The 26,760-nt window shown below is 37.0% G+C and overlaps 1 protein-coding gene across 2 annotated transcripts; it reads left to right on the top strand.

Annotated features, from left to right (window-relative positions):
• Positions 1-1,280: 1,280 nt before the first annotated feature.
• On the top strand, positions 1,281-25,824 carry hdac7b (histone deacetylase 7b). 2 transcript variants are annotated; one of them, XM_056460179.1, is made up of 20 exons: positions 1,281-1,575; positions 6,379-6,469; positions 7,060-7,123; positions 8,728-8,798; positions 8,918-9,028; positions 9,152-9,249; positions 11,057-11,165; positions 11,252-11,427; positions 15,996-16,263; positions 16,368-16,501; positions 16,578-16,784; positions 16,860-16,915; positions 18,910-18,997; positions 19,238-19,357; positions 19,655-19,752; positions 20,675-20,793; positions 21,515-21,648; positions 21,727-21,811; positions 21,900-22,064; positions 24,673-24,761. In XM_056460179.1, the coding sequence occupies exons 2-19, from the start codon at positions 6,379-6,381 to the stop codon at positions 22,040-22,042; spliced, it is 2,172 nt and encodes a 723-aa protein (XP_056316154.1). In that variant the 5' UTR covers positions 1,281-1,575; the 3' UTR covers positions 22,043-22,064; positions 24,673-24,761. The 2 variants fall into 2 exon arrangements, with proteins under 2 accessions (XP_056316154.1, XP_056316153.1); XM_056460178.1 differs by having other exon boundaries at positions 1,282-1,575; positions 21,900-22,038; positions 24,673-25,824.
• The last annotated feature ends 936 nt before the right edge of the window (positions 25,825-26,760 follow it).

The following is a 26,760-nucleotide window of genomic DNA, read 5'->3' as shown; positions in this document are numbered from 1 at the left end:
CGGCTTACAAATTAAAGAGCAGTTAATAGTGAAATTGGCTAATCGTTGCATCCCTAATAACGGTATCAGTGCATTGTACAAAAGGCCTTTTCTACAAACATATCCGTATGTTTTGGGCTGCTCGCGCCACTCGCTTAATGTCACGTGACTCACGTTCTGCGCAGCCTTCAACTGCAGCTCGTGCTGTATCAAAGACTATAGTCCCTTAAAGGGACTTTGGCTGTATTGAACAGACGCACGTCACTTCAGAAACATAGCAGCTCTCAGTTTTTAAACTGAACTAAATTTACTTTTGATGTCTTGGACACACTATTTGGAGGGCTGGATTAAATTGCCTTGGGGGCCAGGTTCGGCCTGCGGGCCGCTAATTGAATAGCCCTGACATGTGTAATATTTGGACAAATTGCTTTATTCGCCATCATATTTCTTTTCATGTCAGGTCAGGGTGCACGTTATAAAGATCATTACAACATATTGCCAGTGAGCAGTACCACATGCAAGTGTCATATTTTCTGGAGCAAAATTTAGATAAACAAAAATGTTCTTGTACCTTCATATTATTAGTTAAATCACGCTGACTGTTTTAATAGTGTTTATGTTTCCTTTTCAGGACATTGAACCTCTTGGGCCGCCTATGGAGGATGAGGGAGCTCATCATTTGTTTTCCGAATATAAACGAAGGTCTCAGGATTGACATAAGAGTGAATAATTAATAACAGAACTGACATTTTTGGGTGAACTAACCCTTAAATCATACCACACTCATCATTCGCTCTTCAATCATACCCCCACAGGATTTATTTGTGAGTTATTAGATATATTTTAAGATGTGTTCTTAAATACATGACAAAAACTGACACTTGCAGATATTTCAATAAAACAACAGAATTATTCATTGCATGAAGCACTCTAAGATCATCAGATCTTTGTGGTTTGAGTGTTTGGCTGAGCAAATGTCATCACTTCAACAGGCATCATCTGTGACATGTCCTCAATAAAGCAAAACCAACATATTTAAAACTGTAGATAGGTCATCCACCTGACATCTCACATATTTAACTCCCTTATACATCTACTGACTCTAATCACCATCTCAGAATAAGCTTCATTCAGCTTCAAACAGATCATTTTATGCGCCTTTCACATACACACTCTTCTTTAACGTGACTCTAACTGCAAAACCATTATCCAAGCTGTACTGTGGCTAATGCAAACATTAAGATATCCTTTGCATACACAGCTCAGGGATTCCAAGTGAAATCTCTAATAGATTTGTTGAGGGAAGCAACCAACTGTTGATGTAGTTTGAAGAGAGGAAGCTGAGCAGGAGGGGCTTCAGTCAGTAAATGTAGCTGTTCTGTATGTCACTCAGCTAGATCACACCTTTGGAGTTCACAGTAGTGGAGCACCAGTGTTTCTGCAGATGCTTGCATTTCAGATTTCTGCTATTCGTTTTATAGTGTGGACCCTAGAGAGAGCAAATGCGGTTTTAGTTTTAGATTTTAGTTTTTGGTTTTGAGCACTTGATGCCCGGAAGTACATATTAAAGGTGGAAAAGATATGCAGACGTGACAGGTAAGGGATTCAACTTTATTTAACTTCTTTACTCACCGAAAAGTCTGTTGAAGTTTTGCATTGAACAGAACGAGATGTTTTTTGTAGGCTTGTAGTAGTTTGGGAAGCCAAATATTATGATATATATTTGCATAATCCGCACAGTAGAATTAAATATGACTTTTGAGTTAACTTTTTAGTAACTTTTAAGAATTATGAGGGCTCTATTTACAGATATTTTGAGTAGGTTTCTTGATTTCATTGGTATTATTGGTCAACAAAACAAACGGAAATCTATTTATAATCACCTAGCGTGCTAATTATCTTTAGTCTCTGAGAAGGAGTCATATTATCTGTACTGTTGCTGTCTAACGTTGACATTTACTCATTTAGCAGATGCTTTTACTCAATGCACTATGCACAATGTCATATAAATCAGAGGTTCTCAAACTTTTCAGCCCGCAACCCCTAAACTAACAACTCCAGTAACTCGTGACCCCCACTATGCTCAGAGGTGGTTAGTAACATACAAATATTGCACTCAATGGTGCACACAGACCAATAGGATCTATATATACATGAGCATACTGACAACACAAAAAAGTGCAGCAGTCTAACAACCATATAATTTTTTAATAATCATTATTCACTTCATTTAATATTACCCTCACTTATTGAGAGTGGTGGGCACAATGTTTACAGAACAAGCCTGTTCTTGGTATAATTTTGGAGACTGCCACTTGGAGATCATCCTCCATGTTCAGTCGTCGGCTTTATTTCTAATGTATGTGAGGGCTGTAAAGGTGTCAAAGTTTAACATTGTGTCTTAAAATCAATCTGCTGTAACTAACGCTGTTGCTGTGACGTTAATCTAGCATAATAACCCCAGGGTTTGTGATTTAATAAGAAAAAAATATTGAAAAGCTGATGGCTTTTTATTTGCATGTTGTTTTTTTATGTAACTTAAATATTAAGTATATATTAAGTGTATTATGTTTAAAACTATTTTTATCTTCTGTAAGTTTTTTGGAAATCACCAAGCGACCCCCCCCCCCCCCCCCATTGTCTCCCAACCCCCACTTTGGGAAACACTGAAATAAATTAAAAATGTATTGTGTATTGTATTTCATTTTCAGAGGAGAGAGTGTGTATTACATTTAAGTATTGGTCAGTTTACAAATACAGAAGAATGAGAGTATTTTAAGGATATAGAGTAATACCTTATTTACACTGAATATTTGGGTAGGTTTCTTGATTTCACTCGTATCATTGGTCAACACAACAAACAGAAATCTTTATAATAACCTAGCGTGCTAATTATCTTTAATCTCTGAGAAGGACAGTCATATAATCTCTATTGTAGCTGTCTTACGTGCACATTTGCTCATTTAGCAGACACTTTTATTCAAGGCAATGGACTACAAATCATCAGAGAGTTGCTTGTCATATAAATGAGTTTTTTTATTTCATTTTGTCAAAGTGTGTATTACATTTAAGTGTTAGTCAGTTTACAAATACAGAAATTTGAGAGTATTTTAAGAACTTAAAGTAATACTTTATTTAGAGTAAGGTCTTGATTTTATTAATATTATTGTTACATGTCAGACAAAAGAGTGACACGGTGGCTCAGTGGTTAGCACTGTCACCTCACAGCAAGAAGGTTACTGGTTTGAGTCCCGGCTGGGTTAGTTGGCATTTCTGTGTGGAGTTTACATCTTCTCCTTGTGTTCATGTGGGTTTCCTCCAGGTGCTCTGGTTTCCCCCACAGTCCAAAGACATGCGCTATAGGTCAATTGAATAAAAACTAAATTGGCAGTAGCGTATGTGTGTGAATGAGAGTGTATGGATGTTTCCCACTACTGGGTTGCAGCTGGAAGGGCATCCGCTGTGTAAAACATATTCTGGATAAGTTGGCGGTTCATTCCACTGCGGCGACCCCTGATGAATAAAGGGACTAAACCAAAGCAAAATGAATTAATAAATGTCGAAGTTTTTGTTTTATTTTATGAATTGGTCACTTAACAAAGTTTTGACAGTATTTTGCCGTGTTGGGGAAAGTTTCTTTGCAAAGTAATGCATTACAATATAAAGTTACTCCCCCAAAAATTAACTAGTTGCGTTACTTTTTATGGTACACAATGAGTTACTTTACTTTTGCATTAGTTTTGCGTTACTTCTGGCTGAGGCATGATCTCTTGAACTTTAAACTAAAAAGTAAGTCTCATTACATATTTAAAAAGTAACTCAAATATTATTACTTAATTTATAAAGTAATGCATTACTTTTATCGTTACTTAGAAAATAATATTATTACATAACTCGTGTTACTTGTAATTTTTTGACGCTTTGACTTGGTCGTCTGCATGTTTCCCAAAAGCCATTTAAGCCAGATATAGGTCAGGCAAATTGTAGGATGAGAATAGCACACCATACTTACATAAATCACCCCTAAATCAGACAAACAAATCTAATTTTAGCTGCAGGAAGTGGATGGGTTTCTTCAATGTGCGCCTTAATAGAGCACTTCCTCGTCAGCTGGATGGTTACCATAGTGATCCAGCCCAGATTGAGTGCAGCATGGTTTCTGCGGTGACATATAACTAAACGCTGATGATGTTTCGCTGTGTAGGCTTCAGAAAAAACAAACACTGCACACACGATTTAACGTGCGATTTGGCATGTTCTCGCTTTGAGTGAACTGTGGTGAACTATTTTTAACTGTTTTCTTTTGTCTCTTTGGTTGTAAAGTAAGTGTTGCTTTGCTGAATTTATTGGCGTAATGAAGACTGAGGAGGGTTGTGGCGCTAATTAACACATTTCTGTGTGGAGTTCGCATGTTCTGCCTGTGTTCGTGTGGGTTTCCTCCGGGTGCTCCGGTTTCCCCCACCGTCCAAAGACATGCACTATAGGTGAATTGAATAAACAAAATTGGCAGTAGTGTATGTGTGTGAATGAGTGTGTATGAATGTTTCCCAGTACTGGGTTGCAGCTGGAGGGACATTCACTGTGTAAAACATATGCTGGATAAGTTGGCGGTTCATTCCGCTGTCTCGACCCGATTGATAAAGGGACTAAGCCAAAGGAAAATGAATGAATGTATTTAGAATATGTCTGTCATCATTGAATCATTTTTCACTTGTTTCAAACCGGTTTGACTTTCTTTCTTCTGTTGAACACTAAAGATAATTTGAAGAAAGCTAAAAAGCTGTAACCATTGACTTCCATATATTTGTTTTTTTTTTTTCTTTTATCGATGTCAGTGGTTATAGTTTTTCAGTTTTCTTCAAAATATCATGTTCTGTAGGAAACACATAGAAACACAGACAAGTTTGGAACCATTTGAGAAAGTAAAAAGTGAGTAAATTAAAAGTTTTGGGTGAACTATCTCTTTAAGTTAGGGCAGGCACATCCCACAGCATTTAATATTTCAATGCACTATAAAAAGTGTAAACTGAAATCTTCAGGGTTTTTTTTGTTTGTTTTTTAATATGAACAACATTTACTTCTTATTCATTCTACTTCTTATTCATTCATTCATTCATTTATTTTCTTTTCGGCTTAGTCCTTTTATTTATCAGGGGTCACCACAGCAGAATGAACCGCCTATTTATCCAGCATATGTCTTACGCAGCGGGTGCCCTTCCAGCTGCAACCCATCACTGGGAAACATCCATACACACTCATACACTACGGACAATTTTAGCATACCCAATTCACCTATAGAGCATATCTTTGGACTGTGGAGGAAATCGGAGTGCTGGAGGTAACCCACGCGAACACGGGGAGAACATGCAATCTCCACACAGAAATGCCAGTTGACCCAGCCGGGGCTCGAACCAGCGACCTTCTTGCTGTGAGGTGATTGTTCTACCCACTGCGACACCTCTACTTCTTATTCAAAATTAAGAAATTTAAAAAGTCATGTTGTTTTTTTTGTGAAGGAAATGCTTTTAGTTTCCTCAAAATGAATGAATAAATGGGGTTTGAAAAGTATGCTTCCTTTTGATTTTCCAGATATTTGTTCTTTAATCATTTTACATCATTTATTTTGAGCAATTTCTTAGAAAACAAGGGGTTTATCATCTTTTTTAGCAACTTTTCTTTGTGCTGTGTGCTCAGAGGGCACAATAAAGAGGATTTTAGAATTCTAGTGATTGAGAGCAGAGGAATTAAACCTAAGCTTTTTTTGATGTTGTCTTTCTTATTACTGCTTAATGTCTGTCTTCACTTGTTTCAAACCTGTTTGACATTCTTTCTTCAGTTGAACACAAAGGATATTTTGAAGAAAGCTAAAAATCTGTAACCACTGACTTTCATATATTTGTTTTTTTCCACTATGAATAGATTTACTTCTTATTCAAAATTAAGAAATTGAAAAAGTCATTCTTTTTTGGAAGGAAATGTTTTTAGTTTCCCCTAAAATAAGTGTATAAATAGGGTTTGAAAAAGTATTTTAAACTTCTAGTGATTGAGAGCAGAGTAGGTGTTTACCAGTGATGGGTTGAGCTGGAAGGGCATCCGCTGCGTAAAACATATGCTGGATAAGTTGGCAGTTCATTCCGCTGTGGCGACCCCTGATTAATAAAGGGACTAAGCCGAAAAAAAAAAATGAATGAATAAGAGCAGAGTAATAAATCTTTAAGCTTTTTTGATGTTGATTTGTACACATTGTGTTTGTTTCTTTCTTATTACTGATTAATGTTTTTTATTTGGTTATAAAAAAGCCCTTGATAAAATGTATTGAAATCTGATACGGAAATGTCAGTTTGGTGCGCTCTGCAGTCTGGTCTTAACTAACACACTGGTGTCATCCTCATCATTTAGATGTCTCACCATCAGCTGCACCGGACGCTGGAGAGAGGGAGGAGGAGCACACAGGAAAACAAACTGCCTTTGAGGAAAAAGAGCGAACAAAGTACTCATGCTTTCTTTACAAATTTTATTTTGTCATCATCTCACTTGTTCCAAGCCTGTTTGGTTTTTTTTTTTCTGTTGAACACTAAAGAAGATATTTTGAAGAAAGTTGGAAACCTGTAACCAGTATTTTTACCAACTATGGATTTCAGTGACTACCGGTATATACCAGTATATTGAACATTCTTCAATATATCTTCTTTTGTGTTCAACAGAAAAAAGAAACTCATGAAGGTTTGGAACTATCTGAGGATGAGGAAATGGTGAGGATATTTGTGGGTGAACTATCCCTTTTTAAATTTTAGGGTGAACTTTTATATAACTTTATGTAACTTTTTTATAAAAGATTCATCGAAATATAATTGAACTGCAAGTTAAATACTCAAAACAGTGTGTAAACCCATGTAGAAAATACAGAAACATTTTGAAATGTCATATAAGGAAAATTAAAACAATACCTTAACTGTTTTAATCGTCTAAACATTTGTCTTCAAGCCTTGGTTCCTTACTGACCCTGATGTGTTCTTCCTTTATGCTGTTTTTAATTTTATTGTCCATCTGGACTCTGATTTGATGGTCTTTGCTCAGCAGGTGCTGGTTGCAGTCTCTCGGTGAGAAGAAAGCTGTATGAGTATATCTGCAATAAGCAGCACAGGTTAGTAACAAAAAACCTGCAGTTACTGCTCAGCAACGATTAGTGGGGGGGGGGGGGGGTCCTATCAAACATCCGGTGCAATGTACTTTGGTGGAATCTGGTTCTGTTGTAGCCAGCTTATTTATAACCATTTTCATTTGTTTACTGTTGTTATTAATTTCAATTTTTCATAATTATATTTGTTTTAATAATTTTGTGTTTAGATTTGTCCATCTGTCAGGTTCTAAAGAGGTGTGCATCACCATAGGGTATAAAAACAGGAAGTGTGTTTTGATACAAGTCAGTTTTTTGACCACACTTCATTTTTATTGTTTATTAGTTTGCTGGAACTAAATTTAGAAATAGTTTGAAACAAATTCAATTCACCTTTATTTGTATAGCGCTTATACAATGTAGATTGTGTCAAAGCAGCTTCACATAAACGGTCACAGTAAATAGGAACAGTGTAATTCAGTTTGTAGTGTTTAAGCTCAGTTCAGTTGAGCTCAGTTCAGTGTGGTTTAATAATCACTACTGAGAGTCCAAACACTGATCTTTGCACGTAATAAACAAAATTTCGAAATTAAATATGTAATGGATGTGGAGTGCGTCCACCTGTTTCCTGAATCCACGCTGGAAAGGATAAAGCGGAATGGATGAGGATGATCATCTACTGAATGATGGCCATTTTCTTGATAGTGAGCAGTTTTTCTGTTTACAAAATCTGCCATGTAAATAGTGAAATGCCCGATTGCCACACTCTCACCCCCGGTTTCATAGACAAGGCTTAAGCCTAGTCCTAGACTAAAATGTAAGTCTGAGCTGTTTCAACTGAAATAAAATTGCACTAATTGATTTTTAAATATATCAGTGCCTTGTTTTGTCTCAAGATGCACACCACCAGTAATGTTTTTTCTAATCATGTTTATAAAAATTACTTAAATGTACTAATTGAACTATGGCCTAATTCTAGCTAGTCTAAGCCCTGTCTGTGAAACCGGGCCTCAGACTCTTAAATGGAATGGCAGATGAGATTCTGATTGGTTGAATGCACGTTGTGCCCCCAAAACATTTATAACTCATTAAAAGAATAAGGACAACCTTTTTTGGCAATGCGCCTGGTGCACAGACCATTTTTCCTGTCCTTAAAATGGCAAAAGTGGATTCAGACACAACCTAAGTTAGACCATACTTCTATCATTCAAATAGAGCCCTTGATGTTTAAGAACATCTAATCTTTGATGCATAAATGTAACTCTGGACCACAAAACCATTCATAACAGTGCTTTTTATTGAGGTGTTGTATAAATCTTTTTTTTAAATCTTGGACAGAACAATTTGGTTGAGATACAACAATTTCAATATCTGGTATCTTAGGGTAAAAAAAATCAAAATATTGAGAAAATGCACATTAATATTTTAATGTTTTTTTGGCATAAGAGATAATACTTTTAACTTTTAAAAATACATTTAAAAGCATACAGCCTAGTGTACTCTACTGTTGACTATTCCAACAAATATACCTAAACAACTTAAGGTTTTTTAAACCAGGGTCACATATAAAGCTTATACTGTGATTAATTTAGATTTAAACTGGAGTGTTTTCGTTGTTGGTGTTTGTTCAGGACATCTGGAGGTCAGGAAATACAGCCGCGTGAATTAGACGGACAGGAGGACAATCCATTAAGAAGAACAGGTGACGCATCTGCACATCGACTCAAACTCTGTTACTTTACCTGTCTGAAAAAAATACTTGACGAATGTCAATCATAAAGTTTTTCCTTTAACCATATAAACGTGTGTTTGTGTGTGAAGCTTCTGAGCCTATCCTGAAGCTGCGATCAAAGAGAAGTATGACGGGGAGACAGAATCCATTGCAGCGTAAAACCAGCGCGCCCCCTGCTGTCGGAGCTCCAGACTCCATGAGTCAGGGTTCACTTTATTCTTTCATAAACTCGTGTTTTTCTATAGTCTGAACTAAAACACAGATATTGAAAAATTATTTGTGAGTAATTGTGTAATTTTGCTGTCAATGTTTTTATTTCATAGCGGTTTCTGCCAGTTCTGCTACAGTTTCATCACTAGATAATCAAATGAATCGCCAAGAGCTGATTCAAACCACAACCTACAGTGCATCATCAGACAAGGTCTGTTACTGCTTCTAAAATAATCAAGCGTTATTATTTGGGGGAAAAGTAATATATTACAATCTTAAGTCTAAAAATCTAAAAAATGCAACTAAATATGTTACTTGGTTAACTTTTGAGGAAAGTATGTAAGTATGTAAAAATGTTTGCATTTTTTTAAACGAGTTTTGAAGGCTTAAAATTGTAATAATTGTAATATTGTAATATATTACTTTGTTTTCACCCAAACCTGTTTCTATATTTGATTGTGTGTGGCTATTGTTTAAGCAATTTGTAGAACTAGACTTTAATAGGACTGCTTTCTGTTTTAATATATTGTATATTAAATTAATCTGTTCATGTGATGACAACTACACTCACCGGCCACTTTATTGGGTACGCCTATCCAACTGCTCGTTACTGCAAATTTATAATCAGCCAATCACATGGCAGCAACTCAATGCATTTAGGCATGTAGACATGGTCAAGACGATCTGCTGCAGTTCAAACCGAGCATCATAATGGGGAGGAAAGGTGATTTAAGTGATTTTGAATGTGGCATGGTTGTTGGTGTCACACAGGCTGGTCTGAATATTTCAGAAACTGCTGATCTACTGGGATTTTTGCACACAACCATCTATAGTCTGTGGGCCCTTGTTGATGCCAGAGGTCAGAGGAGAATGTCTAGACTGGTTCGAACTGATAGAAAGGCAAAAGTAACTCAAATAACCACACGCTACAACTGACAGAGCATCTCTGAACGCACAACACGTCAAACCTTGAGGCGGATGGGCTACAGCAGCCGAAGACCACACCAGGTGCCACTCCTGTCAGCTAAGGACAGGAAACTGAGGCTACAATTCACACAGGCTCAGCAAAATTGGACAATAGAAGATTGGAAAAACATTGCCTGGTCTGATGAGTCTCAATTTCTGCTGCGACACTGAGATGGTAGGGTCAGGATTTGGCATCATCCTGCCTTGTATCAACGGTTCAGGCTGGTGGTGGTGGTGTAATGGTGTGAGGGATATTTTCTTGGCACACTTTAGGCCCATTAGTACCAGTTGAGCATCATGTCAACACCACAGCCTACCTGAGTATTGTTGCTGACCATGTCCATACCTTTATGACTACAGTGTACCCATCTTCAGCAAGATAATGCGCCATGTCGTAAAGCACGAATCATCTCAGACTGGTTTCTTGAACATGACAAGGAGTTCACTGTACTTAAATGGCCTCCACAGTCACCAGAACTCAATCCAATAGAGCACCTTTGGGATGCGGTGGAACGGGATATTCGCATCATAATGTGCAACCGAAAAATCTGCAGCAACTGTGTGATGCTATCATGTCAATATGGACCAAAATCTCTGAGGAATATTTCCTGTATCTTGTTGAATCTCTGCCACAAATGATTAAGGCAGTTCAAAAGGCAAAAGGGGTCCAACCCAGTACTAGTAAGGTGTACCTAATAAAGTGGCCAGTGAGTGTATAATTACTGCAGTCTTTAGTGTCACATGATGCTTCAGAAATGATCTAATACACTGATGTGATTCTCAAGAAAACATTTTCTTAGTAATATTAACTGTGCTGCTGTTATTCTTTACTAAATAGAATAGCTGACACTGGGTTACTACAAGGAAACAATTAACTAATTATTTCGATCATAGATGCCATTTGTTTAATTTTCATTTAGTCTAATTCACTACAGAGAAAAATAACATGTCATTATAAATGTCTTTTACTGAGACTTTTACTTAATATAATGCATCTTTCCTGAAAAATAAATGGTAACATAAGTAGGTAACACTACTGCTTATTTCTTCAGGAAGAGTCTCCTCTACACATCGGTATTCAGAACCCCGTCCTCTGGCCTGCATATGCTGCCACTTCTTACAATCCTCAGGTCTTCACTGTTTATCCACATATTTTCACAGGTAATGCATACATCCACATTTTGAGAGCATAATATCTGTGTAAATGAGAAAAGGTGGAGGTAATTTGTGTTTAATCTCTGTCACAGTTACTGGGCAGCAGTGGTCACCGATGCCTCATAGACCTTTAATCAAAACCCAGTCAGCACCTTCTTATATACAGCAATACACACATATTCACACTCCGACTTATACACTGGTACAACCGATGTACCAACAACAGTGGCCACAAGAGACATTCCAGCAACACACCCTTCCAGAAAAGGTAAGAAAGTGAACAATTCAATAATGTTTTAAAGGAAAAAATCTAGGTTGAGAAATATGAAAGTTCTGTCATTATTTACTCACCCTTCACATTCCAAACCTGTTTGACTTTCTTTTTTCTGTTAAACATTAAAGAAGATATTTTGAAGAAAGCTGGAAACCTGTAGCCACTGTCACGATCACCAGCGATCCACTCCTGACTGATCGCTGGTGAACTACATATGTCTTGTTAAGGAACTACAACTCCCATCAGGCCATGTCACACACACCAGTTGCCGATCACAGCTGATGAGAAGACATACACAGCTGAGATTTGTGATCACTGATCATTCAGACTAGTTTAGCACAGAGTCTTTAATGTATGTACGTTGCATATCCTAATGGTTCTTTGGTTTGCCTGTTTGTATTTTTGACCTTAGCCTTGTTTAGCGTTTAATTTTGTTTTGCCGCCTATTTTTAACCCAAATTCATGATTTTGACTACTTTTTGGATTGTCTTTTATGTACTAGCTACTAGTGGAGTGCAGAGCGAAGCTTCATGAAACACTGAAACAGTCAAAGCAAATGTGTCGAAGCTTCGAAATGGATAGAAACCCCACTCTACCGTGACACCTAGTGATCATTTTTATGTATTGCTCAGGAACAGCTTCAGCAAAGAAACCGTTAAGCAAATTGAGGTATTAAACTCTACACTGTAGAGCGGTAAGATTTCCTGACTAGCATGCGGAGGTAATGGGATTGAATCCAGGGTGATGCAGCTATAGATGTTAGGTTTTAAATGCTCTGTTCTTGTAATGTGTATTGTTTAAACATTGGTCTGACATCCAAATGAACACTGTGAATAAATATGTCTTGTTTTGGTCATAAACCATGTGGTTGTTTTAGTGTGACCAGGGGCCTCATGTATCAACGCTGCGTACGCACAAAAACTTTGCATATGCCAGATTTCATGCTCTTGTTTGTATTTACTAATGATGAAAATAATGCGAGAATGTGAGTTGGTCCATGCCAACTTCATGTCTGGCGTACGTGTATTTCTTGTGTGTGTTTGTTTTATTTCCATTGGCGACTCCTAGAGGCAATTATGTTAAATTGCACGCTACAAAGTATCTTTGAGCCGGGCAATGACAGCTGTATGGGACGGGATCACCAGCATGTCTAGCAGGTATATAAGGTTTCCATACCATGCAGATGACCAGCCAAACATTAAAGCGCAATTTGCAGCAATCGCCGGTTTTCCCAATGTAATCGACTGCACACACATTGCTATAAAGACGCCATCTGAAGACAAATTTGCATACGCGAATCGGAAACATTTCCATTCAATAAATGTGCAAATAATATGTGATGGTCAAATGCGCTTAACAAATATTGTAGCAAGGTGGCCTTGGTCAACCCATGATTAATTCATCCTCACAAACAGCATGGTTGGGATGAGGCTCCAAGGTGGCAGGCACTCGGTCAGTTGTAGAGCTGGCGATTGGGCAGCTGAAATGCCGGTGGTGCTGCCTTGATAAGAGTGGAGGGGTGCTGCTATACCGCCCTAACAAAGTGTTCCTCTAATACATCTGTGTCTCCCACAGACATGGATACTACGCCAGACAGTAAAGTGTCGCTCACAGTTGAGGCAACTCTCTCCTCAAAAGGTGTTGGTTCAGCATTCCCTGTTCCCCCCTGCCTGTTCGGTCCACACTTTGACGGTCCGCCGCTGTTCTCCTCTTAACCTGCACCTTTACATCGGACCAGTTCTCTTTTAATTCACTTACAGTGCGATGTTCAGACCTCACTGCGTTAACCATGACAGCTTAACTATCCCACTCTATTTTTTTTTCTTTTGTTATTAATTCCGTCTTTCTCTGGTCTACCTCCGATAGGAGCACCTCCAATTCAGATTCTGTGAAGTTTCTCTACTTGCTTGCTTTTGCCATTGCTTTTTTGTTTGGTTTTGTCAAAAGGGAGTGCAACTTACCATATTTGTAAGGGGGAGGGGCAGGGAGGGGTTTTGCGCTCATGCACGTGTGCTCAGTTTCACCTTAATTCGGATGTACAAAGAGAATATGCATGGGATTCCCAGGCACATTTACAGCTTTGTCCGTACGCAATGTTTTAGTATGAATTCAATGCAAGTCTTTGTTTCGAATCACCTTAGTCACATGACCTGCGTGTTTCGGATCATGCTTCAGTGCATTGTTTCGACTCACTTGCACTTCGGGATCTCGACACTGTGTTAACGTCAGCTTCAGGTTAGCCATCCTTACCAGCTACTCCTGTTTTGACCTTGTTTGCCTTAACAAATAATCTTATTAAACCAGCAATTGGATCCTTACCTCTGTTGTCCATAATATTTGTTTTCCTACTGGAGATGTCATTGGTTACAGGTTTGCAGCTTTCTTCAAAATATTTTCTGTGTTCAACAGAAGAAAGAAAGTCAAACTGGTTTGAGTAAATAGTGGGTAGTTTGTATAGTTAGTACATTTTCATTCTTAGTTGAACTGTCACTTTACCTTCTGTTTAATTAACCTTGCGGTGAGCCCCCTCACTCTTTAGTTACTGTTACTAACTCGGACAAACACATAGAGTTGCTAACTGTCTTGCTGTCAGTGTGAAAAAAACAGAATGTTTTCAGGGTTTCCAATGGTCGTGGAATTTCTGGAATATCATGAAATTTAAAAGGTCTTCCAGATTTTGATAGGCAGAGAAGTTTATCAATATATTCAATTCAATTCATATGTTTATTTATGAAGCACTTTTACAATGTAGATTGTGTCAAAGCAGCATAACATAGAAGTGATAGTAGATTGAAACTCTCAGTCCAGTTTTCAGAGTTAAATATACATGATTTAAATTTATATTTTAGTTATTTAAATAATTAAATAAATTATACCATGTTCTCTACCCCCCAGTTATAGTTGGGCTATTTCTTGGTGCAGTTTTTTCCTGCTTGTCAACCAGCAATAAGTCAGTTGCTAAGCTTTACTTGTTAAGTAAGGTAAAGATGCCAGGAAAATGTACATTTTAAGAGATTTGGCTACAAAACGACCACTTCAAATGATGAATGTTAAAAGTAGAGGCTGAAATCCTGTGGTGTCTGAAGCTTACTGTGTCCCGCTGGTCATACAGGTCAAAAAGTGGTATGTAGCTATGTTGGTTAGCTAGATATCAATTGAAAAGTAGCCAAAATACAGCTTAAGAGCGGTCACTGACAGAATTGAATATGTAGCTAATTAGGTTGTGAGCTGCTGTTTATGATAGGTCATGGAAATACACATTTATAGTTAGTGAAAGTTAGGAAATTTAACAATTGGTTCAGAGTGGGGTGTCAATGTCATAGATGAAAATAGCTGATGAATATTGTTAATGTACTGAAAGGAAAGATTCAATTATTTTACATTTACCGTAACTCACTTTGCTAGTAGCAATTAACTTTAGCTAATGTTAGCATGAGCTAGCTAATGTTAGTGTTACCTATCAAACTTAACCAGGACAGGCTTATTTACTTTTTTACTACATAAAGATTGAGTTAAATAACTAGGTCATGCTAGCGGAGTTAAAAGCATGCTACAAGGCAGCTAGCTCTCTGCAACTCTCATATGGTCGCCCACTGAAGCTAAGCAGAGCAAAGGTCAGTACCTGGATGAGAGACACACGGGAAAGCTAGGTTTCTGCTTGAAGTAGTTTTAGTGAGGCCAGCAGGGGGCGCTCAACCTTTGTTTTGTGTGGGTCCTAATGCCCTAGTACAGGGGTCACCAAACTTGTTCCTGGAGGGCTGGTGCCCTACAGATTTTAGCTCCAACTCTAATCAAACACACCTGAACAAGCTAATCAAGGTCTTACTAGATATACTTGAAACATCCAGGCTGGTGTATTAAGGCAAGTTGGAGCTAAACTCTGCTGGGACACCGGCCCTCCAGGACCGAGATTGGTGACCCCTGCCCTAGTATGTTGAAGGGGACTCTATACTGCTCAGTGAACACCGTCTTTTGTATGAGACATTAAACCGTGGTCCTGACTCTCTGTGGTCGTTATAAATCCCAGGATGTTCTTCAAACAAGAGTAAGGGTTTAACCCAGGCATCCTGGCCAAATTTGCCAACTGGCCTCTGTTCATCATGGCCTTCTAACCATTCTCATATCATAATTGGCTTCATCACTCTGTCTCCTCTCTACCAATAGCTGGTGTGTGGTGTGCGGTCTGGCGCAATATGGCTGCTGTCACATCATCCAGGTGGATGCTGCACACCGGTGGTGGATGAGGAGATTCCCCCCAAAAATGTGTAAAGCGCTTTGAGTGTCCAGAAAAACTCTGTATAAATGTAAGGAATTATTATTATAATTATTATTATAACAACTCAGGCATGTACTTTACCTTTTTTTTTGTAGCATAAACACCATCAATCCATTCGGAGCTTAAGATTTTCCAGAGTTTCTCTATGGTTCTGAAACCTAAAGATGTCAGAGTTCTGGTCCTTGTGCAACTGCCACTGGCTCATCTGCACCCAAGGGGAGAGGCTTATCCATAGGTCAAACTGAATGTATGAATGGATTTATAAAATAGTAATTCTATTTCTTAGGTTTCAGTTCACCCAGCGTGGGCTGAGTCTCCTGGAGATCTGGTAAGGTTCAGAAAGAGAGCAAGTGAGGAATTACGTATTTCATCTCAATCACCGCTTGAAAGCTGTAATCGACTGGGAGTTCAGCAGAGAGAAACCTTGGAATGGAGACACAAAATATTCCACCCGCAGGTTTCACGTGTGCGTTCTTCTCCAGACACCTTTGACACACATCTGTCTTCACATTCAGCCTCAGCTCTGGACATGAGAAAACCAAGCTACACCACAGGTTGGAAAAAGGATGTCAAAACATTGACTTAATAATGAGAAAGTGTCTTGAGAATAATTCGAACTAACTTTTATGCTAAATATTTACTACATATACAATTGTAGGCTTGGTGTATGACCCTCAGATGATGAAACAGAGGTGTGACTGTAGAGACAGCAGCTGTGGTCTTCATGAAGCTGACCGAGTTATAAGTATCTGGTCAAGACTGCAGAAGTGTGGCCTTAGGAGTCAGTGTAAGGTAAACATCACTGAAGCTCTCATATATGCTAAAAGAGATTACTGCACTTACATTTACACTCGTGCTTGTGTTTTAGCTGCTTAAAGGCAGGTCAGCCACTGTCGAGGAGCTACTCTCAGTTCATTCAGAGGAACTTGTTTGTTTTTACACTGGGCCAGAACCATATCAAAGTCAAACAGACATTGGCACGATGTGGAAGAATCCCAGCTATGCAGCAGCACTGAAGATGGCTGTTGGCAGTGTGACAGAGCTGGCGCTGTGTGTGGCCAGAGGAGACCTGAGGGTGAGATTATTATAGTCCACCATCTATTCCTCTGTTACTACACACAAACATCTTACTCCTCTGATTCATCCTCAGAATGGCTTTGCTGTAGTCACACCTCCAGGACACCATGCATCACGTTCTCAAACACTGTGAGTTTCTAAATCATTACATGCAATTACAGAGAGACTTTATAGATGATGATGATGAAGATGATGAAGGTGTCCACTGTACGAGAACTGAAATCACCAAATGGCCTTAAACAATCACTAAATTCCCTACAGGATGTTACGTTTTCACACACACATGCACTAATAGCATGTAAACGCATCAGTCCTTCACATCGTAATACTCACTACTCTTGAGTACTTTTAGAAGGGCTACTTTATACTCATACTTTGAGTAATATTTACAACAGATACTTTTACTCTACTTGCACTACGTTTTTTGGCAAGTAACGTTAATTTGACTTGTGTATGATTTTTCAGTACTCTAATCGCCACTGCACTTAATGTAAATGCAGACAAATATACTCTTGTCAGTCAACACAAGATTACTTTATTTATGTGTAAAGTAAAAACAGGGTGCGTAACAGAAATTGTACACATTTAAATTAGTTTTTACTTGATTTCAGTATACTCAGTAGTAAAAGTGGTGGAGTAAGTTGAACATGTTGAACATAAAACACGATATTCTGAAGAGTGGTGGAAACCAGCAGCCATTGAGATCTAAAGTGCTATAAATACTATGGAAGTCGATTGCTGATTTTGCTAATACTCGTCAATCCATCTGCCTTTGTGTTTGTTAAACAGAAGAAAGAAACTCAAACAGATTCGAAACAAGTGGAGGATGAACAGAATGCTCAAAACACCACCCAAATAAAGTTTCATGACTCTTTTTAAACTGCCCTTTTTAAGACTTTGATCAAAATTGTGTTGTTTTGGTAACTGTCACTTTAAATTCAAATGAGATTGTGCTCTTATCAAAAGAGGGCGGAGCTACAAACTCTATGCCTCAGCCTAACGCCAGATTTAAAACATTACTAACGTTATCTCTGTGAAAAACTGAAAATATGGCTCGAAGAAGGTAGTCTATGGAGAAAACAGTTCTTTTGTGCATCCCAAAACTCCACAATTATAATGCCTCTTAGTCTCTGATATTATCTTAAGCAGGTATGATGTAAAAATTCTAATGGTAGACGGCTGCTGCTCACTCAGGGCTGTGTATGCTAATAAGGGAGAGATTGTCACTAATGGGCAGAGCTTTGCCACTCAGATGACATGTACAAAGGGAGAATGTCAAAGTGTTTCTACAGACTTTTTTTTTATGAAGGGTGATTATAAAAAATACAATTAATATTTTTTTTTTCCATTTGAGGCTGGCAATATTCACACACTGTTGTCACACAACTGACCACTTCTAAAAGTGATTTTTGCAAAATAGGTCACTTTTAATTAGCAGAAACATTCAAATGTTTTCTTTACATTGATAATAACAGGAATAAAGGTTTTTGAGCACTAAATCAGCACATGAAAATGATTGCTAAAATGGCATTGCAAGAATAAATAAGTGAATGTAGCCTTGACGAGGCAAAGAAATGTCTTTATGATAAAGTCCTCAAAATCTCTAGACTCTTGTGTATATAATTAGCTATTGCTGTATATTACTATAAACTTTTTTATTAATAATGTGCATCAAATAAGTTATCACTGTATTTTTTAATAACGACTAGGTGGCTTAGTGGTTATCACTGTCACCTCACAGCAAGAAGGTTGCTGGTTCGAGTTCCAGCTGGGTCAGTTGGCATTTCTGCATGGAGTTTGCATGTTCTTCCCGTTCACGTGGGTTTCCTCCGGGTGCTCCGGTTTCCCCCACAGTCCAAAAACATGCGGTATAGGTGAATTGAATAAACTAAATTGTTGTAAGTATGTGGATAGAAGAGTGTATGGATGTTTACAAGTGATGGGTTGCAGCTGAGGGAGCACCCGCTGTGTAAAACATATGCTGGATAAGTTGGCGGTTCATTCTGCTGTGGCGACTCCTGATGAATAAAAGGACTAAGCCAAAGGAAAATGAACGAATGGTAGTATTTTGTAATGTGTCACTGTCGGAACTGGATTTATTTCCCCCATTTTGTGTGTTGCAGTGGCTCCAGTGTTTTTAATTCTGTGGCCATTGCTGCTAAACAGCTTCAGGAACAATTGAAGGTTAAAAAGATCCTTATTGTAGATTGGGTAAGAAACACACACACACAAACACACACTGACACAGTATTTCCATGCTTGATTTTCACTTACTGAAAGGTATTGACCTTAAAACATTGTGTCATAGACAAACATAATTTTATGAAATGCTGGAGAGGATCACAGAAGCTACACATTTTACCATAAACATATATTTTTAGGGTATGAAAGGGATAAAAAAGGTGTTATTTTTTAACTTTAATCACTGCCGTTCTCTGCTTTTTTTCTCAGGATGTTCATCATGGCAGTGGAACTGAGACGGCATTCTACACAGATCCCAGTGTCCTCTACATTTCTCTGCATCGCTACGATGATGGCTTATTTTTCAATCGCACTGGAGATCCCACCAGGGTTAGTTCTGTCACTTTATTGAGCATGCAATATTATATTGCTAAATAAAGCTACAGCACATCTCTCAGACAACACATCCTCTAAAGGACAGAAAATATTAACTTACAAATTGTATGATCAATAAATCCTCTAAACATTTGCATATTGTTCAATAATACTGATGAAGTTAATTTAAAAAGAAATAACTATATTTTACACATTTTCATGAGTAAATAAATAGATTTAATGGTGGTTTAAATTTTAGTTTGGGCGTTGCTATGTCTGCTTGTAAATGTAAGCTATATGCATGTACTACAGGTAGGATGTGATGCAGGAAAAGGCTATAATGTAAATGTGGCCTGGTCGGGAGGATTAAGACCTCCAATGGGAGACGCCGAATACCTCGCTGCGTTCAGGTACAGTTCTGTTGTCATCTTACTGTTCTCATTTCTGTTAGTGTCGTTTTAGTCCCACAGTAAATGGCTAGCTTGGTCCCAAAAAAATCATCATTGTAGGGCTGCACAATATAGGATATTGCATTGTGATATTTTGTTTTCCTGCAATATATTGTGATTTGAATAAAACTACAGAAGACAAAAAAACACAATTCAGGAAGAACTTTGCGATAGCATGTTGCGATATCAACGCTGAAACTATATATCATACCTGTCAACCCTACAGTGTTTCCCGGGATTCTCCCGTATTTTACAATTCAACTGTGTGTATAAGTATATTTCTAAACATAATAGTTTTAATAACTGATTTCTAATAACTGATTTATTTTATCTTTGCCACGATGACAGTAAATAGTATTTTACTAGATATTTTTCAAGACACTTCTGTACAGCTTAAAGTGACATTTAAAGGCTTAACTAGGTTAATTAGGTTAACTAGGCAGGTTAGGGTTAGGGTTGTTCTGTAGACTATCAAAAAAATATAGTGTAAAGGAGCTAATAATTTTGACCTTAAAATGGTTTTTAAAAAAAAATTTAAAACTGCTTTTATTCTTGCCGAAATAAAACAAATCAGACTTTCTCCAGAAGAAAAAAATGTCAGACATGCTGTGAAAATGTCCTTGCTCTGTTAAACATCATTTGGGAAATATTTCAAAAAGAAAAAAAATTCAAAGGGGGGCTATATATATATATATATATATATATATATATATATATATATATATATATATATATATATATATATATATATATATACATACATACATACATACATACATACATATATATATATATATATATATATACATACATATATACACACACACACATTTATATACATTTATATATATATAAAATGTTCTCTCTCTCTCTCTCTTTACAGAACGGTAGTCATGCCAATTGCTCATGAGTTTTCCCCAAATGTGGTCCTGGTTTCAGCTGGTTTTAATGCTACAGAGGGTCATCCAGCTGCTATGGGAGGATACAGAGTCTCCCCTAAATGTACGTGTAATAACTCCACAAAGTTTGTGCAAAATATCAAATAATACAGTGCAATACTTCTGTACATGGGATTGTTCAGGTTTTTTATTTTTAATAAACATGCGACAATTTCACAAAATCATTTTTCACATTGTCGTCATGGGGTATTGTGTGTAGAATGTTGAGGAAATAAATGAATTTAATCCATTTTGGAAAAAGGCTGTAACATAAAAACATGTGGAAAAGGTGAAGCGCTATGAATACTTTCAGATGCACTGTATAGCAGAATATAAATGTGTTGTTTTCCCTGAGCCCCGCTCATTTTTGTTTACTTTTTCAATACTGATTCAAATCTTTTTTCATAATCAACATTTCTCTCAGCTCATTATCTCTCCGTTTTGAAACAGCATGTTTGTACGATCTCAGCCTGAATGTATTTCTGTGTTGTCTGCATTTTCCTTGTTCTCTGGTATTCCCCTACAGAAACAGTGTTTTAAAAATGAGAAGCAGAAGAGTTTATAATGACTGTGCGGTTTTCAAAAGTTATTACCACACTACAGTCATGACTTAGCTAATGTCAGCTACCATGAATGTGTCAAGTCATTAAAACTCTTATTATGACACACAATGCCTTCATGTCTTTCTGTACCATTTTTAACAGTATGATGTGTGTGTGTGTGTGTGTCACTAAATCAGAGAATGTGAACATTTATAGGTTTTGGCTCTGTGTGTTATATCTCAGGTTTTGGATGGTTGACGCAGAAGTTAATGGAGCTTGCTGAAGGTCGAGTGGTGCTGGTGTTAGAGGGAGGTTATGAGCTTGGCTCTCTCTGCGATGCGTCCCAAGCCTGTGTCAGTGCTCTTCTAGGAAATGAGGTTTGTGTGTGTGTTTACAGATGTGTCCACATAGATGCATTAAACAGCTATTGCATGAATGTTTGCATGTTGTTGCAGCCTGAGCCTTTATCTGAGGAGGAGTTACTGAGATGTCCCTGTGCTAATGCAGTCTGTTCTCTGGAGAAAGTGCTGCATGTTCAGAGTGAGAATCGGTGCTCGTGTTGATTTTGTGTGGTCTTTCTAGTGTTCTCTTTTAACACTCTTTTTTTTTTTCTCTCTCTGCCTCTCAGGTTTGTACTGGCGTTCAGTGCAGTCCATGCTGAATACTGTGTCTCTGTCCTATGTTAAAGCTGAGAGGAGAGTCTCGGCAGGCACTGAAGCTGCTTTAGTGCTGAGTGGCCTCAATATGACTGTTCCACACAGAAGACAGTAAGACTACAATATGAAGTGAAATAGTTGAGTTCTGGATGTACAGATGACATTTCTTTTGTCCACAGAGAAACTTTTACAATTTTTACTTGTTGGATTTTTAATAACACGCTTTTGTTGAGGCATCAGGCTGCTTTATTTCAAACTGATTTATTTGTTTTTTGAAGAAGAATCAATTTCAGGAATTCCTGGTAAAAAAAAAAAGTCTAACAGGCTAATTTCTTTTAAAAAACTACATTACCCATGATTCTGACAAAAAAAATCCACCAATCAGAGAGACATGTTGAACAGCAGAAAGCTTGGTGAAAAACTACATTACCCATAATTCTGACAAAATAAAAACTCTATTAATCAGAGAAACATGTTGAATAGCAAAAGTCCTGGTAATAAACTACATTACGCATGATTCTGACAAAAAAAATCTTCACCAATCAGAGAGGTGTTGAACAGCAGAAAGCTTGGTGAAACTACATTACCCATAATTCTGACCCAATGAAATCTCCACTGATCAGAGAAATGTGTTTAAATCAGAAAGCTTGGTGTAAAACTACATTACCCATGATTCTGACAAAAAAAAATCTTCACCAATCAGAGAGACATGTTGAACAGCAGAGATCCTGGTAAAACTACATTACCCATGATTCTGACCCAAAGAAATCTCCACCAATCAGGGAAACATGGTGAATAGAGAAATGTGTTGAATGGCAGAAATCCTGGTAAAAACTACTTTACCCATAATTCTGACAAAAAAAAAAAATCTTCACCAATCCGAGAAATGTGTTGAATTGCAGAAATCCTGGTGAAAAACTACATTACCCATAATTCTGACAAAAAAAAAAAATCTTCACCAATCCGAGAAATGTGTTGAATTGCAGAAGTCCTGGTAAAAAACTACATTACCCATAATTCTGACAAAAAAAAAAATAAAAACACTAATCAGAGGTGAAGATTTACAGCAATTAAAAATGTTGTTTTTGTAAATCTCAATAACTTTTTGATGCAATTAGTTTTTCTCAATTGCTTTGGCTCAATTCTCAAATGAAACTTAAATTTTTCAAAACAATAGGATTTGATCTCTGAACAATTAGCTAATTGTTCACTTCAGAAAAGCATTTCTAACTGATTTAAGTAAATTGCAACTGCTTTTTTTCACATGTGTGCAAACAGTAAGTGTTTGTAGTTTGGACATAAACTAATTCCGTATGGCTTGTTGTTCAAAACTAATGAGTCGATTCTCATTTAAACTGTCAAACTCTTCACAATCTCTCATTTCTCATTGTGTAAGCCATCACACTCAAAACAATGTATTCAATGATATCAATCATGTGTACACACGCATGTTTACACCATATAAACCTGATATTGAAATTGTTTATAATGTCTGCTAAATTGGTAAATGGCCTCTAATGGCAATACAATTTGCATCATCTATTTAACCAATTATGTTTGAAACCATATACATGTAGATTGGCCACAGCACAATCACTACTTTCTTTTTTTGAGAATGGAGAACTTTCACAGTCCTGAACTGCAATAACATGCTTGTGAAAGAGCAAATGGAAGACGTGTAATCTCTGGAAAAGCCAACAAGAGTGACAGGATGTCCACCAAGAACACATTTAACCACGGATGCTGTTTTTTTGTGTATTTGTGGTAACATAAGAAATATGAATTATACAATACAGCAATTTGACAAGCAAGATTGCATGTAATACATTCGTAACAAATAAATGTATTGTATAAATACAAAAGTTCATTTATTTATTTTTTTCGATGTACTTTTCATTCTTAACAAATATCAGATTTAAAAAAAAACTAATTTCCATGGTTGACTATCATGGGAAAATAAATATATTTTAAGCAGTGTGGCTGACATGACAAACACACTTTATGTTTTGGTGGCCTTGGCCAAATTACTGACACAATAAAACTGTTGAAGCATGATTGTAATGGTTTTTTTTTTTTGCTGACATGCAATAAAGTTCTGAAGTTCTAGCAAACTGTTTTGACATTTGCACTCACAGTTTAGAGAATGTTAAGACTAGAGCTGGGCTGATAAACGATATTATATCGAGTCGTGATAAAATTTGTCAATAACAATGATAAGCTCTGGACTTTTTTTACTCTATATTTACCTGAGCCAATTGCACAGCAGAAATGTGCAACAATGGGAATTTAAAAGTGTGTTAATATTAGAAATGTACTGAATTTTCAGCCATCGAAAATTTATTGGCTGAAAATATGTTGTCACTTAATGGACCCTCTAATTTTTGTGGCTTCAGTCATTGTTGGGGTACTCTTTTTAAATCTGGAAGCATTAACAACTTAATGCTATCGAAATATATATTGTTATCGTTCAATATGGAAAAGAATTATCAAGATCGCATTTTTGCCATATCGCCCAGTCCTGGGTAAGACTGGTTTGAAAAATGTGTCAAAGCAATTGAGAGAAACTGTAAAAAAAACAAAAAGTGTAAATCACAATGTCAAAAATGAATGGAAAAACACAACTAATAAAAGTAGCCGATGTCTATTATTGCACTCTGTAAGAGTATTGACAGATCGATAAGCATATTGACAGACCATGATAGAAAACTCATGAAAGTATTGAAGATGCTGTTGTCTGCTTTTTAGGTTCCCTAATGAGCCAGTGGAGGACGATGAAACTCATTCGACAGTTTCCTCTTCTAGAAGAACCATTTTCTTTCAAAGCAGAAGCTGATCAAGAATCTGTTGTGAGATGAAGGAAATGAAGGAAACAATCCAAAACAAGAGCACTTCTCAGATCACATGACTGATTCACTCAAAGGCGGAGTCATTTTTGAGGAGTTGTTTTTTCTTAATTTCAGCTTGCGCATGACAGAAATCAAACTAGCATAGTACAAACAGGAAGTGAACATTTATGAGGAATGCGTTTTAAAGGGTCTTATTCAGGATATTTGAGTCAGTCCTTTATTTTGTTTGTTGGAAAAAAACAGAACAAGAAAAACTTACAACGTGGATTTTTTGCTGGTTTTTAAGCTTTGGGTTCACTAAATAATCTGGCAGCAATGCAGCATGGTTTTCAGAAAGCGTTCAACATTCACAGTAATTTATGTTTCTTGAGTATCAAATCAAATTCTGAATGATCAGGTGATGCTGAACACTGGAATAATAACCCTGAAAGAACATGGGAATTCATTTAATTGTAATATAAATCATTTTTTTTTTTTCAAATAAATTTTCACATTTTTTTTTTACAATATATTAATATTCAATTCAATTCATCTTCATTTCTAAAGCCCTTTTACAATGTAGATTGTGTCAAAGCAGCTTAACATTAACAAATGTATAATTAACATAATAAATGATGTCAATATTTTTACTGATTGACACCCCAGCTTTTCACCCCAGTGGTTTGAACAGCAGAGTAAGCTTCTCCTGGTGAAATATGAACTCATAAACATCCACAGTTATCAGCATCTGTTAGTGTTTTGCTCAAGTCTAGGAAATGACTAATAGTCTTCTGCCATTTTTAAATTCCATTTGAAACTATAAAAGCATCTGAAATTGCACTTTATGTTTGATTACTTTTTAAAAGAAGAACATACTGAGACATTTTACTGTTAATATGGGATAAATATCCTTTTTAATGAATATCTAAGGCAGCTATACTTGAATGTTAGCTATTTTTATAGCAGGCATTAAAATGAGATTTGCTATCCGCTTTTACATTTCTGAGAATGCTGTCTTTTTTATTACCAAATTGCTGTACCATTACACAAAGCTTTTAGTTTTGTATTTTTTAAAATAAAAATAAAGCTGTATTTTAACCAAGCTGCAACATCCCGCTTTCTCTTGTTAAACTAATATGAAAGTAACTGAAACTGCAGTTCATTGAAATTCCGCTAGGCCTGGCTCTATAATAGAGCAATGTTAAAATGGCCAACTTTACAGCAGAAGAAAAGGCGTTTACAGCCTGGTACACAGAACGATTTTGTGCATATAGCTAATATTACCCTTCATGACAACGGTGAGGGGGGTGAATTTTTTTATAACATCCGTTTCGTTTATATCAAGTCTGCATAATTAAGGGCGTGGCCACTTGAGTGACAGCTAGGTCTCGCTGGTTGCCGTCACTTCAGCTCAACTGATTCCAGCTCATTAGTCGCTGAACTCTGCATATACAGTTGAAATCAGAATTATTAACCCCTGTTTATTTTTTTTTTTCTCCAATTTCTGTTGAACGGAGAGAAGATTTTTTTTCCAGCACATTTCGAATCTCCGTTATGAACGACTTGTTCACTTAGAAGACAATAATACCAGTTTCTAGCACCGCAGCATCTTGTCGTACTTCATTTACTTTGTTTGCTTATTTTATTTTAAAAAACTAGCATAAGCTTAGTATTTAGTGCAAGTTGGTGCTACTTTGCCTTATAGTCAGTGCAGTAAGAGACTTTATTATCATCAATAACGTTACTTGTTTAGCACAAAAGTTCATAACATACAAAATTGTAAAAAACGAAATCTTACCTATGAAATGTTCTGCCTTTGTGCTTTGTTTTCTTTGTTTGCTCATTACTACACCCGTACACAGCGCTGAAGTCATCTTCACATTGGCACACTGTCTTGACTAGTGCAGCTGAATGACATTTATCCTGTACAAATGTAGCGGCACTATTGACGCATGCTCTGGGTCCGTATGTGATATCTAGTGTATATATATATCTATGTTCAGAAACG

The sequence above is a fragment of the Danio aesculapii genome, chromosome 6, assembly GCF_903798145.1.
Source record: "Danio aesculapii chromosome 6, fDanAes4.1, whole genome shotgun sequence".
In the NCBI taxonomy this organism is placed as follows: Eukaryota; Metazoa; Chordata; class Actinopteri; order Cypriniformes; family Danionidae; genus Danio; species Danio aesculapii.
The sequence above is the reverse complement of the archived record's forward strand: the minus strand, read 5'-3'. Positions and strand labels throughout refer to the sequence as shown.

Coding starts and splice junctions, on each gene's coding strand:
- hdac7b (XM_056460178.1), top strand. CDS start 6,379: ATGTCTCACCATCAGCTGCACCGGACGCTGGAGAGAGGGAGGAGGAGC. Junction 16,264..16,367: donor AAAACCAAGCTACACCACAG/GTTGGAAAAAGG, acceptor ATACAATTGTAG/GCTTGGTGTATGACCCTCAG. Junction 21,812..21,899: donor GAAAGTGCTGCATGTTCAGA/GTGAGAATCGGT, acceptor TCTGCCTCTCAG/GTTTGTACTGGCGTTCAGTG.